The sequence below is a fragment of the Bombus vosnesenskii genome, unplaced genomic scaffold (assembly GCF_011952255.1).
Source record: "Bombus vosnesenskii isolate JDL3184/JDL3185 unplaced genomic scaffold, Bvos_JDL3184-5_v1.1 scf7180000013305, whole genome shotgun sequence".
Classification (NCBI taxonomy): domain Eukaryota; kingdom Metazoa; phylum Arthropoda; class Insecta; order Hymenoptera; family Apidae; genus Bombus; species Bombus vosnesenskii.
In genome coordinates this window covers 1,761,752-1,779,354 of record NW_022882954.1, presented here as the reverse complement: position 1 = coordinate 1,779,354, position 17,603 = coordinate 1,761,752, and the positions used below count along the sequence as shown (strand labels likewise).

At 43.1% G+C, this 17,603-nt stretch overlaps 2 protein-coding genes and 3 non-coding genes across 5 annotated transcripts; 4 read left to right on the top strand and 1 right to left on the bottom strand.

Moving 5' to 3' along the window:
- The first annotated feature begins 1,240 nt into the window (after positions 1 to 1,240).
- LOC117234458 lies at positions 1,241 to 12,711 on the top strand. Its single transcript, XM_033495675.1, has 3 exons — positions 1,241 to 2,844; positions 3,662 to 4,583; positions 12,575 to 12,711. Exons 1-2 carry the CDS (start codon positions 2,202 to 2,204, stop codon positions 4,561 to 4,563), a joined length of 1,545 nt encoding a protein of 514 aa, XP_033351566.1. The 5' UTR covers positions 1,241 to 2,201; the 3' UTR covers positions 4,564 to 4,583; positions 12,575 to 12,711.
- LOC117234630 lies at positions 11,230 to 13,015 on the top strand. The gene is made up of 2 exons (XM_033496024.1): positions 11,230 to 11,643; positions 12,575 to 13,015. The coding sequence occupies exons 1-2, from the start codon at positions 11,230 to 11,232 to the stop codon at positions 13,013 to 13,015; spliced, it is 855 nt and encodes a 284-aa protein (XP_033351915.1).
- A 902-nt stretch (positions 13,016 to 13,917) lies between these two features.
- Positions 13,918 to 13,999, top strand: Trnas-gcu. Its single transcript has one exon. It is a non-coding gene; the product is annotated as a tRNA-Ser (tRNA).
- A 970-nt stretch (positions 14,000 to 14,969) lies between these two features.
- On the top strand, positions 14,970 to 15,042 carry Trnak-cuu. Its single transcript has one exon. It is a non-coding gene; the product is annotated as a tRNA-Lys (tRNA).
- A 349-nt stretch (positions 15,043 to 15,391) lies between these two features.
- Positions 15,392 to 15,465, bottom strand: Trnan-guu. Its single transcript has one exon. It is a non-coding gene; the product is annotated as a tRNA-Asn (tRNA).
- Between the last annotated feature and the right edge of the window lie 2,138 nt (positions 15,466 to 17,603).

Sequence of the window (17,603 nt, the reverse complement as noted above, 5' to 3'; positions counted from 1 at the left end):
ATGAAATTGGAGGATTTATTATACAATTTTCCTCCCTAATGGCCAAGATCGTTAAAATCGAGTAATTGTTATTTGTTGTTGCGTTAGCACAACTGTCCATCGTTTTGAAAGTGGTGCACAGATTTTAGAGCATATTGAATTAGTTCTAATCGATTAATTTTTACTTTGTTTTCAGCAAGTTCAACGTCATTTTTCAATGTAATACAGGTGATCCGGTAGTTAATATTGCGGTCAAAGCTATTATTACTATATTTCGTACAAGCATAACAAATATGGTGAAGAAAGAATTTGCGAAAGTAGTGCAAGAATACGTTGACAAAATCAACGAAAAGATTCGGTAACCAGAACGACTATTGGAAACCGACATTTGACGTTACCTAGTACCTTTCTCTGATTTTATCTAGTTTATTGTGTAATACTTAGTACAACTTTGTTAAAAAATTACTTGGTGATGCTTTTTGAAAAAGTTCAAAATGATGAATTTTCATTTTGCTTCATAAGCAAAATTGTAACTCATTCACGATTGTATACAATCAAGTATAATGCATATATCCGTTCGTAATTTCAATTTGGAACGATACATTCAGTCCAGACAGTGGTTAAAGGTGTACTTGTATTTCCAACAAATTTATCTAATTTTTTTATTGCGAATCACAATTAAGAAAAAGCAGTTTCTCCTCAAGAAGACGTATAATACCGTATAATAATAATAAGAGACTACACTTATATATTTTAATAACAAATTCATTCTGTCATTTCACAAACAGATTTGAGTAAGCCTTCGCGCTTAATAAATAACTATACGAAAAAGATTATCATATAAGTGTGATTGATATATCGTTTCTGAATACAGATGTAAGTACTCGTTAACTTGTGTTTTATGATACTTTAGTCGAACCGGTTCGGATCGAATTGAATCGAACGAAATAGGGAAGAGATTAGTCGAATCATAGGGAATCGAGTCGAGTCGAGCCAAATGAATTAAATAAATCGAATCAAGTAACAACGAGCAAAACCGAGCCAAACGATGCCGTGCAATGCGATTACGACAGAGTTTATGGCGATGGCAGGAGTCGCAAGCGGCAGGCGTTACCGATGAGTAAGAGGCCAAAAGGCGAACGTGAACGTCGCATCGCGTCGTATCGCGTTGTATCGCGGCGTAGTGAATCCGAGTCGGGCCGAGTCGAGTCGGGCCGAGTCGAGCCGAGCCGGGACGATCCGTGCCGACAAATACCGAACCGAGAGCGCAAGACGCTTATTTAGTGACAAATACACGCACCAAAACGTGCAATTGTCAAATAGCTTTTCGGACTAACATCAATCGGAAAACGAATCATACTTGTATAACTGTAATATAAAGAGCCATGTATTAACGAAAATTCCTTCGATTTCTTAGATACATCATCTTATTAGGAGAATGTATAATCTAAAGAGGAAACGATAAAATCAATTGAAATGCAACGTGTTAACGAACGCAGAAACACATTCGTAGAACGTACGATTATTTCCGAATCAGTGAAGTGAAGAAAGATCCGATAGGAAATTGGTACGGAAAATTGTATAGATGAAACAGGAATCTCGGTGAATTCGCGAGTGCCAAGGAGACAGGACAGAACAGGGCAAAGTTCGAATTCGAGTATTAAATGCATATTAGGATTTGAGGCTGAAGGTAAACAATTGAGTAATAATAGAAAACGAGACGATAGTAGTTAGGAAAATAAAGGAACAAAGGAAAGGAAAGAAACTGAAGCGGCGAGGAGAGGAGAGAAGCGGAGAGGAGCGAAGCGGAAAGGAGAGGAGAGGAGAGGTTTGGTAGGAAAATAGTTGTAAAGAATTCTGGGAGATAGACGAGCAGCGTTGTCGAGCAGAGATCGCAAGCGGTGACAAGCGGTGACGAGCGGTGGCGCGCGAAGCGGAACCGAGTCGGACCGAGCGGAACCGAGCGGAGCCGAGCGCAAACTCGAGCGAGACCGAAGCCGAAGCTGAAATCGTAGGCAAAAGCGAAGGAAGGTTCGGACTTGGGCTCTCGGCGCTGGCTAGCGAGCGGATAAGCAGCCAGGCGGATCGGCGGCGTATCGCCGAGAACGTGCGCGCGTACAGTAATTGACTTTCTTTCGACGAAGAGCATCTCGCGTATCGAACTCGTTTGTTGAGGCGAGTGTGCGTCTTCCCGGCTGGACGCGCGCGTGTACCGGCCGTGTATGGACGGCGGCACGCGTGCACGAGTCGAGGAGGAAAAAGCCCTGGATTCGTCTCGCCTGCGATCCTCCGCTCGGCTCGGCTTCACGAGTTCCTCCTCGGCCGGCAGTCCTCGTAACGCCAGGCGTAAAAGGAAGAGGAGGAGACGACAACAGCGACGAAACAGTAACGTCGACGACGAGGACGAGCTCGTCGTCGTCGGTGGCGGTGGCGGTGGCGGTGGCAAAGTACTAGACACCGTCAACGAAACTGTCGACACGATCCCACCGATCAAGGAAGAACAACACCAGCCAGGGGAGCAAGTGATTTCCAGCGAGGAATCGACAACAAAGCAACCGAAAAATCGGCTTTCGCACACCAACGAATCTCAACGAAACGTAACTAGAGGAGGAAGCGGCTCGCGCGCGGCTGCATCCTCACTCAGCTCCGGCAACACGCTTCTCAACCGTCGAGTTGCTAGTAAGCGATCGTCCAGGAGATGCAACGCGAACGCGCGTAGGAACGCGATGACGATGGATCTCCAGAGACTGATCACTGAGGTGCACGCTAGGCCCGCGATCTGGGACCAGAAGAACGTCAACTATCACAATCGCGATGTCATTCTAAAGATGTGGCGAGAGATCGCGAGGGCTTGCGAGGTCTCCAGTGAGTATACGCCTCGCTCTTCTCTCTCCTCTTTCCTCTTCCCATTTCGCTCTTCTCTCTTCTTTCCGCCTCTTCTATTTGCGCCTGCGTCGTTGTACGCCTCCCTTACTATGTCTCTCTCTCCCCCCCCCCCCCCCTTACTCCCTCTCAATCTCTCTCTCTTCCCCTTTTGATCGCATCCCTTCCACTTTTTCTTTCCCTTCTACCGTCACATTTTCAACTGTTTCTACTCGTACCATTCCCTTCCCCACTACCACCTTCCTACGATTGTGTATTGTGTATGTCGTGTGTCCTTTTCATTCCTCGATCAAGCTATCGAATAACCGAGCGAACGACTCGATCAACTTGTGTGTATACGTACGTGTACACGATATAGTCGTGTCGAGATCAATTACAATCTGAACATATTAAATTTATTTGCTGGAAAACGGGCTACTTTCTAAGAGCGCGTACGGTCGATCGTTATTGCGTCGCCATTTCTATAATTTTTTAATTACAGTCAATGCCTACAATTTGTGGTAATATTGATAGCGAGCATGATTTTAATTACTGTTTACACAATATTCCGTCTGAGGTCGCGGTAATTTGAATCCATTGGATTCGTGGGCAAACGATTAAACGCTTGGAGCGCTACAAAATTTTATACTCGACGAAGCAATGTTTTCTTGGCCATTTATTTTTCATAAATTTTTCATTTTATCAATTGTCGTTTGTTATCAACGTAACAAAGCCACGCGAATGCGCATTATTCACGTAGGAAAGTTTCGAAAAATTTTTTATCGTAACAAAAGAATTAACGGAGAATCTTCGTTTCCAGCGGACGTCGCAAAATCAAAATGGAAGCACTTACGAGACAATTTCCGCAACGAATTAAAGAAAACTTATAGAGGAAAATGCGATGGTGGCGCTAATGAACATGACTCAAAATGGGTTTGGTTCAAGAGCCTGTTCTTCCTGCGAGATCAAATGAATTCAAGAGTAATCGGGTGCACCCTTTCGCAAAATTGCTCGGCGGCCCTTCGATCGTCGCCAGAAGAAACGCAAATCGAACCTCAGATCGATATTTTAGAAGGACACGAGGAAACTCAATTTGACGATTTAGATGGTGATTCTTGTCAATCTTTACTCTCGAACGACGATGGTCTTCATCAAGTTATGCCACCGCCTAAGATGAGTAAGATGAGTAAGATCGGAAAAAGATTCGAATCTCTGCAAAAGAGACTAAGAGTCTCGCAAGAAGAAGAAGGAGACGATACTTATCATTTTTTGATGAGTGTTCGAAATCCTCTCAAAAGCTTACCGCTCGATAGACAAATGTTTATTAGGTTGAAGATTCAAGAACTCGTCTACAATGAAATCAATTTACAAAATCAACAGAATCAAACGTACGAAGTTTCACAAGACGTAAAACCTCCGAGAACAAGAAATGCTAGCGGAACAGCTGGAATCGGAGTCGGACTAGGAGGTGGCGACGTTGGTCTCGCCGCACCCGTTGCAGTTGCCGATACAAATGGTGGCAGCAGTGGTGGTAGTGGTGTTGGTGGTGGTGGTGGTGTTGTTGGTGGTGGTGTTGGTGGTGGTGGCGGCGATATTGCTGCTGGATGCGTTGGAGGTGGATTAGGGGGAGGACAAACCGTTAACAACATGTCTAACCACCCTGCATCGTTACTTCACAATTGCACGACAGAGGGCTCCAGCAACAATGCCTTTTTCGGTTAATATAATTTACATTTTAAAATGTAAGAACCGTAATTTTATTAATAGAAAATAAACAATGGTATTTTTTCAGTACCTGTCCCAAACAATTATTTTCACTGCTAATATCGAAGTCGCAGTTTTTTTCTAATTCGTTGACTTTGTCGATTGATTTCAGAAACAATGTCTAGCGAAGTCCGCGGAATAAAAGAACGCGGTCGATGTGCTTTTTTATTTCTAGTCAAAATAATCACTACCATAGCTTGTTACTGCTCTATAACTATTACTGCAGTCACTACTGCTCTTATCACTACTTCTACTGCTACTACAACTACTACTATTACTGCTACTGTTACTGCTACTGCACTACTACTACTGTTATTATTATTCTCATCAATCTTATCGAACCAATTATGGCACACAGGTCAAATTGGTTATGCCCGTTAACCAACCGGTGCATTCTTCCACGAAACATCCTCGAAGTTATGGTTTTTTTGTTTCATTGATTGATTTAAGAATGGATCGAACATACAAAAGAATAATTTAACTTCCGCAAGAGCAGGTTCCTTTTAGATAAAAATAACTTTTGCGAGAAACATTTTTACTGACTCGAAAGCTAAGGTGTGTTTCTTGATTAACGACAGTAGTATAGTTTCGTCGCGTTTATTGTCAGGTCATATTACCAAGTGATACTCATCTCCTCCGCGCTCTATCATACCTATCGAACAATAAAAATTAAACATTACTCCAATTGAAATGTATAAAGTAGATTACAAAATAAAATGAAGGTAATTATTCAAAATAGGGACGATCTCACTAACAAGGATTGCCAGTCGCTTTATGGCGGCCGGTTAAAAAGGTCTAAAACAAAACTATATAAAATACGATATGCAGTATCAGGGATATCTTTAAGTACATGTCTATCATACCAAGGATTCATGATTCTTCCCGTAAATATCCTTCTTCAAATTTTCATTGTCCAATTTTGCATTCATCGCTGTATCGATAACGCAGGGAGTGACATTGCGCTAGTAAAACGTTTTCCGCAAAATTTTAAATTTTAATCTTCGAATCACCAAAAATCGTTCCCTCAAATGTTGTTTTTATCTAAAAAGAAGTTATTTTCAAAATTTCAATCAAATCGAAGCACGGAAGGTCTTAACCTTCGAATGGAAAATGAAGCTATCTGTAAAATTTCAACCAAATCGGGTGTGACAAACTGTCTGAGATACGGCTCTGATCTTAAATGTAGCTTCAGTATGCGTAATATTATACGCAGAGAAAAAGCACTACCGTTAACAAGAATGTGAGATAGGAATTGTAGACAAGGTTCGATAACGAGATACTCACATCACAGACTATGGAATATTCAATGGAACTGAAATATTCAACCTCTCGCTGGTAGTTTCGCGATTCGTTGTACGATCCCGATATAGTACGTTTTGCGACTATTCGAGGATTACGAACGAGTAAAAAATTACAATTTCTCAATCGCGGCGACGACTGCTACGAAATTCTTTCTATCACTTTCTCATCGAGCATACGTATAACACCTATGTATAGCATCCGAGCAAAAGAAATATTCTTTTCATTTCACGAATCTGCGTCATTGATGGAACGTATCGTAGTAATAGTAGAGCTTCCAGTACACAATATCTTTTTTCTTTCTGACATAACTTTACCCTCTATTGTCTGCCTTCGTATCGCTCTGTAGCTACGATGTATGCGTGACACAAAGCTTTTCACCGAGATACCGAGTTTAAAGCCCATTTTTCGAGTTTTCTCGTTAATCATCGGTAGTATTCTTTGTTCAGAACCAATTGGAATTTTTGTGACATTGTAAATTACGACGTCCCACATTTGTCAATTAATTGTCAATCGATCCCCTATTATGTTTTCCGCTTAATTCTTCGCTTGAAAAACTACACTAGTTTTATACTGTTTTCCATACGATTCGATCGGGACAAACTGTCGCTCGATGTCATACAAACATTATAGAATACGTTCTTTCACAGGGAATGGTATTGTACGTCCCATACGTTGAGATAAAGTCGTTCGAATCGAGTTTGCACCAGTTCCTCGCGGTTGTTCACCGTTCAGTTGCGTTATTGGACATCGAAGAAACGACTCGTAGACGAGCCGGTTTTGAATATAGCTTTAATTAAACCAGGTTATTAGGTATAGCTCGCAGAGTATGGTCTGAAACGTTTTAGTCTTTGTTCGAGTAGAATTTATTAGACGAAGACGTCGCGCCGCGGTGAGGAAAAAAGGGGAATGTTATACGCGAACAATCGGTAAAGCGGCATCGCGTGGATAAAAAGCTTTTAGCTGTTTCGACTTGCGTCAGGAATCTGCCGATCGCTGCTTAACGAGCGAAAACAATCGGATAAAGAAGACCAATTGCTTACTTCAACATCTCGGTATTGCTTTTCCATACCGTTCGCCGCGCTTTCCATGGGAATCTCGCGAAATAACGAGGTAACTTTTCGTTTGTATAGAAAAGTCACGTCGTCTAGACGGGATACGCTATATTTGTACGGTATATTGCACTGGTTGAATAGCTTATTCGAAAGTCTGCTCTGCTTCGTAGTCTGCTCGGCGGACCACTCGGTTTTTCCATACAAAGAGGATTAGTATCGTCCTCTTTGTCTTTTGCTTTCTTTCTCATACTCGGTGTTCATCGTTTCGTTTTTTTTTTTTCACGGTGTTTCCCCTTCGTCTTCTTCTTTCCCAACAAACCATAAAGCCGCTTTCCCAAACAGTAGCAGCATCGCACACACTCATAACCTATCTATCTCCTGTTTCTTGTCTATATACATATTCTGATGTGGGTTTCCTACAACCACTCAAACCAATCAAATTTTCAACCGTACGAAGCCTAACGAATACATTGCAATAATCAAAAATCAAATGTATAACAACGCGCGTTTTGTGCAATATTTTCGAACGTGAGAAGAAAGGTGCAAAGATTTGTTCGAAACGAGTTTATCATATTCTCGAACGATATCCATTGCCAAACCGATAAACATTTTGAATTCGTTCGCGCGTATCTTCCTTCCGAGAATGTGTCGTCGTATCGTCTAGCTGAAAATTTGAATAAAAAGCACGTTTACATTGGAGTTGAAGCGATTCTTGGCAAACGACGCAGAGAACGAAAAGCGAGTGACTCGGTAACAGATTCGGTGACCGACAGAGGTTCTCTTTGATCACAAAGAAAAACGCAATCGCTTCCCTTTTTCGCTATCCCGACGTCTGCTCTCTTTCCTGTGTAATCGTTCGTCTTCCATAATCGAAATCGCTTTGCATTCGATATCGTCTCTATACTGAGTTTTAAGAAACAAAATACTAAGGCCGCCATAAACACAAAATACGTATACATACATGTGTATATACACATGCATATAGAATACACACGCGCGCGCGCGCACACACATTGCAAGTTCGGACGAAGAGCGACTGCTAAATTTTCATTTTTTCCCTTAAAAAGCAAAATACGCCAAGGTAATATTCAATGAAATAGGGTTGTTGCGTCGTATTTCGGAAGGAACTGGCAGTCGAAACTCTGAGTTCCATTTATTTTGATCTTGAACTAGACGCCGTCATAACAGCTTATATAAACAAAGTGTATTCAGTGCTGCGATCTATTATAGTTTGGGTACACGGCGGCGATTGCCAGCCTGGCCCTGCCCTGCCTTGCCCTGGCCTGGCCTGGCCTGGCCTAGCCTGGCCTGGCCTGGCCCTACCCTGCTCTGCCCTGCCCTGGCCTGGTCGACTCGGCCTGACCCGGCCCAACACACGCCACACTCGGAATAAACGCGCGAAAGCGACCGAGTGGAAGCCTACGATGAGTGAAACGAACCAACGCAACGCAACGGTGCCAGTTTCGCCAGTGAGACTTTAGCTAGCGTCCGAACCACTGGTGCATTCCACCGGTACGATTTCTACTTGCACGCACGCTGCTGGCCGCAATTTTCAGCTGCCGCGTTCAATTTTCATCTACCAAGCATTCCGGAGAATAAATCAGCACAGGGGCACCGGTGAAAAATTCGTATACGAAGATAAGAAAGTACAAGTTGACGCGCGTGCGCGAAAAGTTAGGGACCGCAGTCTCCGCTAAAATCTCTCCACACACAGATTCAAACGTGTTGCGATTAAAGAAATTTGTCTGGTACCGGTAAATGATCCGTGATACGCGGTTCGGTGGTGAAAACACAACTTTTTGAAGAAATGGAAAAACAGCGAGCTCGTCGATGACTCGAAGTAAGTGGTACCGAACAAACATATGTACATGTAATTTTGGGTTATTCACGATGTGGATTCGCTCAACGATTACGAGAAGAACAACGCTCGAGCTAATACGAATTAAGTCGCCTTATGTACGTACAGTGATTGGCAATCGCACGTTTGATCGATCGATCGAAATATGTAATCGCTGTCTCGAAAGAGATTTTCTTTGTAATTCTCGGAGTTATCGGCTAATTTCCAAATTATCTTTGTCCCAACGTAGTACGTGGTATACATTTTCAGCGAATGGCGTGTTAGTAGTACTTCAAAAAAATAGATACTTTGGAAAACAGGTACCGGTAAATTTATTCCAAGAGATACGAAAATAGGAAGGGAAAAGGCAAGCGAATCGCATCGTTTGAAGCATATCCAAATGCAAGCCCTTAAATGTTTCGACACTGGTGTACTAACGTGCGTGGCGTTCGGACAATGTATCGCTTTCTGGACTGTAACTTATGTCAATTCATGACATATTCGGTGTAAATACATCGCGTCTGCGTTACATTTCGAGAGAAACGTTAATTTAGAGACAGGGTTCTGACTTGACGCTCACCACCGACGCCTTCCATCTAAATCTCCCTTTCTCGAAATCGCACAACGATTTGTATATCAATGATTTCGTTTTCTCGTGTTATCTGTAAGCGAAAGTACGTCTTTCGTGTTTAAACATCGTTGCCTTTCTCCTTTTATAATATCCGCTTACTCGCGCCCCGCCTCTCCGTTCTCTTCATTCCTCCTCTCTTCTCTTTCTTCCTATGACTTCCTACGAGTCTCTTGCTCGTTTTTTTCTCTCAATCTTTTACCTCAACTTATCTTTCAAAACACGTTTTGCACGAAGAAATGCGTCAAGCTAGAATCGTCGAACTCAAAATCGAAATTATTCAGTATAATCTATAGCTTGATTAGGCCGGTATTCCATAACTAACAAACAAATAAATAAATAAGTAACGACGAAGGAGACTTGTCGCGAGAATCGAGATGACGGGGAATCGAGTGACGAACGAATTGGCCACTAGTACCTTATAAGGCGCGAAGGTTCGCACATAGCGGCAGCGCTATCGTCCTCCGATCTGGCGAAACCGGCCTTCGGCCGTGTTTGCTTCTCGGATTTCGCAATTTCGATTTTCTAGAGATACTTTCCGCGATCTCGAAACTGTAACCAATTCCGCGAGACTATGCAGCGTGGTTTGCACGTGCGCGCTCGCTAGTTTCGCGATAAAACAGATAGATTTGCCACGAGATTTATTTAAGTGGGAATGTCTGGAGGCAAGCGTCGAACGGTAACATTTCGTCAACAATTAACGCGTACGAAGCACTAAGAACGCGAGTGGTACACGTCGAGGCGTGGCGGTGCATAAACTGTCGCACTCGACCAGCTCGTGAAACGTGTTTGCGCGGTCACGTTGGCAACACTAGCAGGAAATAGCTTTCATTGGACGCAGACAGAGACCCATCGAGTCGGTTCGCCTTCACCCTGCTCCGCAACACCTCGCCACGGTTCCTCTTGTCACGCTTCGCGTTTGCGCAAACCTTCTCGAACCTGGTAAAACACAAAGCGCTTCAAGTACGACTGGATCCGTGCGAATTTCAAGCTTTCTACTATTTGAAAATTCGTCGTGAACGGTTACACGATCGCGAGAATACCACGTGATTACGCGCAACGACTGTCAAACGTTCTCTAGTGCGAACACGTTGCGTGCAGTGCACTGATTCCAGTCGAATCGTACACTTCGATCGAAACCTTGTCCTCGCTTCTCTCTCTCTCTCTCTCTCTCTCTCTCTCTTTCTCTCCCAAAGAATCAGTTTGTAAAGAAGAACTTAACGCAAAAGTAGAAAGAATTAAAGAAGGGATAGTTATTTGATCGATGTAATTCGAAGGGAAGCAGAAGAAAAAAAGAAGAAGGAAAGGAGTATAAAGAAAAAACTGCTGCGTTGAAAACGAATGTGAGTAATTATGAAAGAGTGGCGTCGAACGCTTGTCGTGGTAGGGCCTCTTGTACAAGCACGAGCAAACCTCTGATTGCTGGAGGGAGAAAGATCTGGTCGGCAACAAGGTGGTTTGTGCAAACGCGTAGGTACGCGTTTCCAAAGGCAGGCATACGATCGACATCTGACTACCATCTGACGATCGTTCGTTCGAGAAGCGGCCTGTGGACTCGTGTGGACTGGTGGCCCCTCAGTCGAACGTCGAGCGCGGTCATCCACGCTACGTTTATCTTACTTGTGCTCGCGTTCGTCGTTCGATCGTAAGTCAACCGCGTGGCGAGAAGATCGCGTTACGTTCTTTCAAAGATCGTACACCTATATAAAAACACGGAATTTCGTAAGTGCATGAATTGATCGAAAAGCCGAAGATCGATTTCTGATCGACTTCCTTGGGAATCGTATCCGCGCGAACCAAGCAACATGTCGGATTTGGTCGGATACTCGCATGATTTTCTCGCGGAATTTATTCACCTCTACCGTAGTTTCCGCTGCTTGTGGCAGGTCAGGTATAGGGGATACAAGGACAAGATACTTCGAAATCGTGCTTATGACGCTCTCGTGCAAAAATTGAGGGAGGTTAATCCGATCGCGGATAAAGAGACTGTCATACGAAAAATCAACACGCTTAGAACCGCGTTCAGAAGGGAATACAAAAAGGTGCGCAATTCGCAAAAGATGGTCCAGAATCCTCGACTACGATACAGATCTTCGTTATGGTACTACGATATTTTAAAGTTCGTAGCGGAACAAAACGAAACGAGTCCACTAGATGAAGAGAGAGACTTTAAGAATGCTTTGGCTAACCCAACGGATCTCTCTCAAGAGGAGATGATGGTACGACCTCGTGCAATTTTTCTCGAGTTACCGAGACTGCGCAAATCGAGACTCTCGCACTCTCTCGCTTTCGCTCTCCCTTTCCCCTTAAAACCGTCCCTTCTCTTCCCCTCCCTTTCGTTGTTATATATATACTCATTTGCACTCTACTTTTACTTCTGTATTCTTAAACGAACACGCAAGCTTTTGGTATTTCAATTTTTTGAAAAATCGAATTTGTCGTTCGTGAACGAGTAATCGAAGGCGTCAAGTTGCGTTTCGTTCTGTAACGTCGTGGTGGTACATCACGAACGTAGTAAGTACGGTGAGAACGAGAAGATAAATATTTCGCGAGCAATACGATACGAGCAACAAGCTCGTTTCTTCCTCTTCTTATTCTTTCTTTCCTGCCATTTTTAGTCTCGCTTTTAATTTCTTTTTAACCTTAACGCTCTATCTATTTCTCTTGCTCTTTACGGGACTTTATCGATCGGAAAACTCGACGAGCGTTACGATGCGCTGAGAATTACGTTTTAATCAAAAAGAAAGTCGAAACGTTGGTTTGTTCGTCCATATATTCGTATATTTAAAACGCTGTTGCACGAATACTTCGTGCGAAAGATTATGCAAGTTGGAAAGCATTTTTATTTCATTGAGAGCAAACTCGACACGACGCGATACGACCCGATACGATACGACACGATACGACGCGATACGATAAGATAGAACCTAACAACGCGATACGATAAGGCGGAACGTAACAACGCGAGTCAGTGCAACGACGTATCGAATGGTTCGTTCGGACGTTGGACTCTGTTTGTATCGCGTTCGTTCGTTCGTTCGTTCGTTCGTTCGTTCGTTGATCGTTATACACATACGCGTACTTTGATCGATACACCATAGTCCATATCGCTAGCATTGAATTACAGTTGGCAACGTAACTGTTTTCTAGTCTGTGCAAACGGACGTAGACAAGATCGAGCCACCGTCACCTGTACCGTCCCCGGCAGCTAGCTCTGCTCCGGCGTTTCAACCGATCATCCTTGAAACCGAGGGCTCGTACGCCAGAAGAATTTCCACCTCCGCATCGGCCGATCCTCTCAGAAGGAAATGTCATCAACAACCGGAAAGCTTTCAAGATCGTCAGCCGAAGGACTCGACGTGTGAAATCTCTCCGAGACAGTTTGCCAGCTCCGTAACTGACGACCATTTCGAGACGTTTGGTCGTTATGTGGCTGGCAAATTGAGGAAATCGATGCCTCGTCAAAGTATTATCGCCGAGAAAGTAATCGCGGAGGTCCTCTTGAGAGCTAATCTCGGCACCTTGGAAGAAGCTACCTGTCTTACGGAAAAAGTACCTTCTCGTTGCTTCTTAGTAATGGGCGATCGTTGAATATCACCGATCCATCACCGGCGTCCGTTTCTCCCTCATTTGTTCTCTCCAACAGTCGCCAATGTTTTGCGTTCGTTTACGCCGTTCATCCCCTGTCTTTCCGTTAAGCAGCATACCCGGTCGCATCTTTGATCCAAACTGACGCGCGCGTTTGTATCCAATGGTCAGGGAAGAATAGCGAACCATCGGCTGCCGGTCGAATAAAACACAACCTCGACAAATTTGCTCGCGAGAATGGCAGACAGGTCGCATCGCAGACGAGTCAATTCTGGCAGCCAGCCAATCAAACAAGACCTTTTGTTTTCCTACGCGTGAAAAACCCAGTGCACCACGATACATACGTATTTTTTATACGAATAAACCAGTTTCTTTGTAAGCAGATGATAACGATTTCTATTTTTTTCTTCTGTTTTCCACTCGAGATCAATCCACGATTCCATAATTATTCGTTTTATAGCAACATGTATATCCTAATTACGACTAGTCTCTTGACACACCTTTTCCAGGAATTTTTCTATTTCGTTTTCGCTTTCCCACAGCGAATCCATCCCGATGAATTCCATCGCCCAACTTTGATCCAAGTCGCTTTAAACTTTTGCAATGAAAGCTTCGTGTAATCGGTCAGTCAGTTGTATTACATCCGAACCAGGTATCATCGAAGTTCTCTTGCCGATACGATGATTTAAGCTTAGACGAGATAGTAGTATCTTAGATCTTAGATTACCTAGCCACGTTGCATTAAACCGGTCGCATAGGAAAATGACATTATCGAGACGTTATAATTATCGCTCGAAACGCAATTACCCTTTGTGATTCAAGGTTAGCTTATTCAATAACAATAAATTGTTTAAGAAATTTTTTATGTATCATGTTCTGTGTATTGAAATAAAAAGTTAACGGTTGACGAGGTGGCCGAGTGGTTAAGGCGTTGGACTGCTAATCCAATGTGCTCTGCACGCGTGGGTTCGAATCCCATCCTCGTCGGTGTTTTTCGTACCTTTTTCCTTTTTTTGTTTTCCCTGTGTTTAATATTTTTTTTTTCGATTATCCGAGTATCTGCCACTTTTCATTGTCATCGATAAATACGTTTGAATCAAGGAAAAAATTAAATTTGCTTAAAAATTAGTATAAAAGAAAAGATCGAATAAAAATTTTGCTGAGACAAAGAGAGGAAGATGGCGGCAGGTTAATATACATACATACATATATGGATATAATAACTTTAAAAGTAAAGTATAAGAGTAAATGTTGGGATTCTGAAGATTTCTGCCTAAACTTGAATTGCATGGTTAACGTGGTTGCGTGGAACACCATAGATCATAACCAAAATAGTAGAAAATTATGCGTGTTCGTCATTAATGTTCTCGACAGGATCTTACCTGAAAGTGGATGGTATGTTTGGTCAAACAAGATTTTCGACCTAAGTTGCGTTGCGTTTAAAAAGGCGCATATCAGATGCGTTTCAGGGTTTAGAGAAGTTGCCCTACGTTGAGCATTAACTTTCGAGTGGTGTCAGAAGAACTATATCCAATAACATGTATTATTTATCTATATACCGACAAGATCTTAAGAGACACACCAGAGATATAGCCAACTTTAGTTTGTTCTCGGATAAAACCTTAGAAAGCCTCGTAAAACAAGAAAATTGCTCTAAAAGTTTCAGGCGTTTACGTTACAGCACATTATCGTTATACATAAATCGAGAAATTACGAAAACCTTTTTAGTGTAAAACGCGAAGTAAGTTATCGCCAATACTTGATCTCATCAAATAAACGATAGTGTTACGCAAAAATTTGCAACTTATTCCGTAACCCACGTTTCGTATCTATTACGAAAGAATCGAGCGTCGATAGCATTGTCGACGAGTATCGAAAAAATTTATTTATTAGTTAGGCAATTTTATTAGTACGTAATACATATAGTTTGCTATATCAAAGATCGCAAAAAATTATAGCCCGGCTAGCTCAGTCGGTAGAGCATGAGACTCTTAATCTCAGGGTCGTGGGTTCGAGCCCCACGTTGGGCGGAGTGTTATTTTTTGTTGCTGTATCGGCAAGATTTGCGTATTAAAAAAATACGTTGCTTTTTTTTTTTAAATTATGTAGATCTATTTTTTTCGCTTTGATATCAAATAAGTTCAAAAATAATGGAACAAGGAGGAAGGAAAGGAGACGGTACTAGGGGATGATTTTCAGTACCGTTTGCTTCGTCTGTTTGAAAATGGTATAGATATTTAGTTCAGCAATTTTTCGGACGAAGTACCATACAAAAAAATTATACTTGTTCGATGCTTGGTACAATATACGTACAATATTCATGGTCATTTATAAAGTCCTTGCTCGAAAGTCCTGACTCGATGTGACAAAAGAGAAATTCGCCCCCGGGTGGGCTCGAACCACCAACCTTTCGGTTAACAGCCGAACGCGCTAGCCGATTGCGCCACGGAGGCAACTTGTTTCGTCGTTTCTAATATATCGTAGCTGTGGTAAATGTATCAAATTACAAGTAGTGGAACTGATAACGATGAATAGAAGCGTAATCTACATCCATGCGATAATACAATGTATAGGATAGGATAGAAGAAACATCTAATCGTGGAAAAAGTCGATACACTCGAACCCGGGAACGCGCGTTTCTTTTCGTATTCCACCTAATTAGGTGATACATACTCGGAAGTAGAATGCGAGCAATTTGGTGGCGCGTGCACCTAAAGGTTGCACACGCAAGTACGTATCTAAGCCTGCTCGAGATAGCAGCAGAATCTCACGGTGAATTAGGTCGGCGCGATGCTCGTTTAAATGAATTTGAGTGGTTGGACGAATAACGTGTGTGTCGGTGAAAGGACTGCGTACACACACCGCTTAGCCGAAAGCAAGATACGCGAAAGGAAAGCTGTTCGCGTGACTGCTCGGTGGAGAAAAGAACAATCGCGGAGGCTGTGACTGGGTGTTTCGTAGCGGGAACCTTGAAGCGAGTTCGAGGGTGTTGCCAGAACGACGAAGGGTGTTTGCGGAAGGTTCGTTGGGAACGCAACGAGCGGATTCTCGTAAAGGGCTCGTTATCCTTTCCCGTTAGTTTCGGTAACGGGCCGCGTCTACTCGGATCAAGCGAAAAGAGTCGATCGCGAAGCCAAGCACAGGCAAGAGAGCCGGAGGACGACGATAGCCCTTCGTGCCTTGTCAACGAGCCATTAATTGTCGCTCGCGCGAGCTTATGCCATAGACTGTAGGCAATCTTTCTTTGCACTGTTCCCGCGGTTCTGCCTCAAATTGTCCTTCCCATTCTTCGTTTTCTATTTCTATTTCTCTTTCTTTCTCTTTTTATTATGCACGGAATCAAACAAGTTGTCTGGATTCTTCGCTGGAAATTTTGTGGCGAAACGTAATTGTGCCAAATGGAATTCCGAATCGCGTTCGATCATTACGTTACGCTCGAGCTTAATCGAGTCGTTCCTACTCCTTGCGCTCCTTTGTCTCCGTGGTGCAAGCGGGAAGAGGTAGCGAAGAAGGTAGCACACCAATTTCGAAGCTCGGCTGCGTAACACGTGTCAATCGTCGATGGGCGATGCGATCGTCGAATCGAATCGAGTGAAGTCGAGAGGATCCTCGGACGCGACAAGATCGATATTTATCCTGGCAAAAATCCAGGCTCGAAACAGTGCCAACTCGTATACGGATAATATCGCATCCCTCTGGTGAGATACCTACGTAATTATCGTCTCGACGAATTCACGTTTGTGCCCCCAATTTCCTTTCTTTTTTTTCTTTCTTTTTTTTTTTTTTTTTTTCTCGCTGGCAAAAGATTAAAAAGGGAGATTCGGGAGCGAGAGTGTAGAGTAAAATTGACGCGAGGCAACATTCCAACATTTGGCGTCGAAGGCAGACAGATTCGGATTTAGTCGAATGGGAAAGTCGAGCATGTAAATGCGAGAAAGCTAGGGGCAGGCATTCGACCGAGCAATCGATAATCTTGCTTTTTGTTCGCGATGCAACCCCGAAAGGTATTCATTTGGCGGTATAAAAGCCGAAGGTTTCGATACTTTGAGACGGTTCGACGTCGCTTTGTCGAAAGCCACGAAGAGCCACAAACAATGGGAGGCACAAAGTCGAAAAGGTCGCTAAATGATAATTCAAACTAAATGGTTCCTTCTCATTAAACCGAAGAAGATAGGAAGAAGGAAACAGTTATTCCATGCCGAGAATCGCGCAGCATCGATCCTACGAAAATACATCGTAAAATCGAAAGAGATCGTTGTCGTGTCTTTTCTACGGTAATGCTCGGCGAAATGAGAGCGGGAATTCTCCAAAGTCCCCTCGATTGGATCTGGCTACCCTACCTTGTCGAAGGGTGTCGTCCCGTTTAGCCACTGTTGCACAGGGACGTACGCTCGTCGTTCATTAGTCCTGCTCGTATAGCATACATTATATATATATACTACGTAATCGTGTCAACGCTGTAACATCGATTTATTTAAGATCGTGCGTTTTCCCGTAGATGGTATCGTGGACACGCAAAGGGACAGCTATGTATGTATGTATGTATGTATGTATGTATGTACAATAATGTACATCGTGGGACATCGAACTC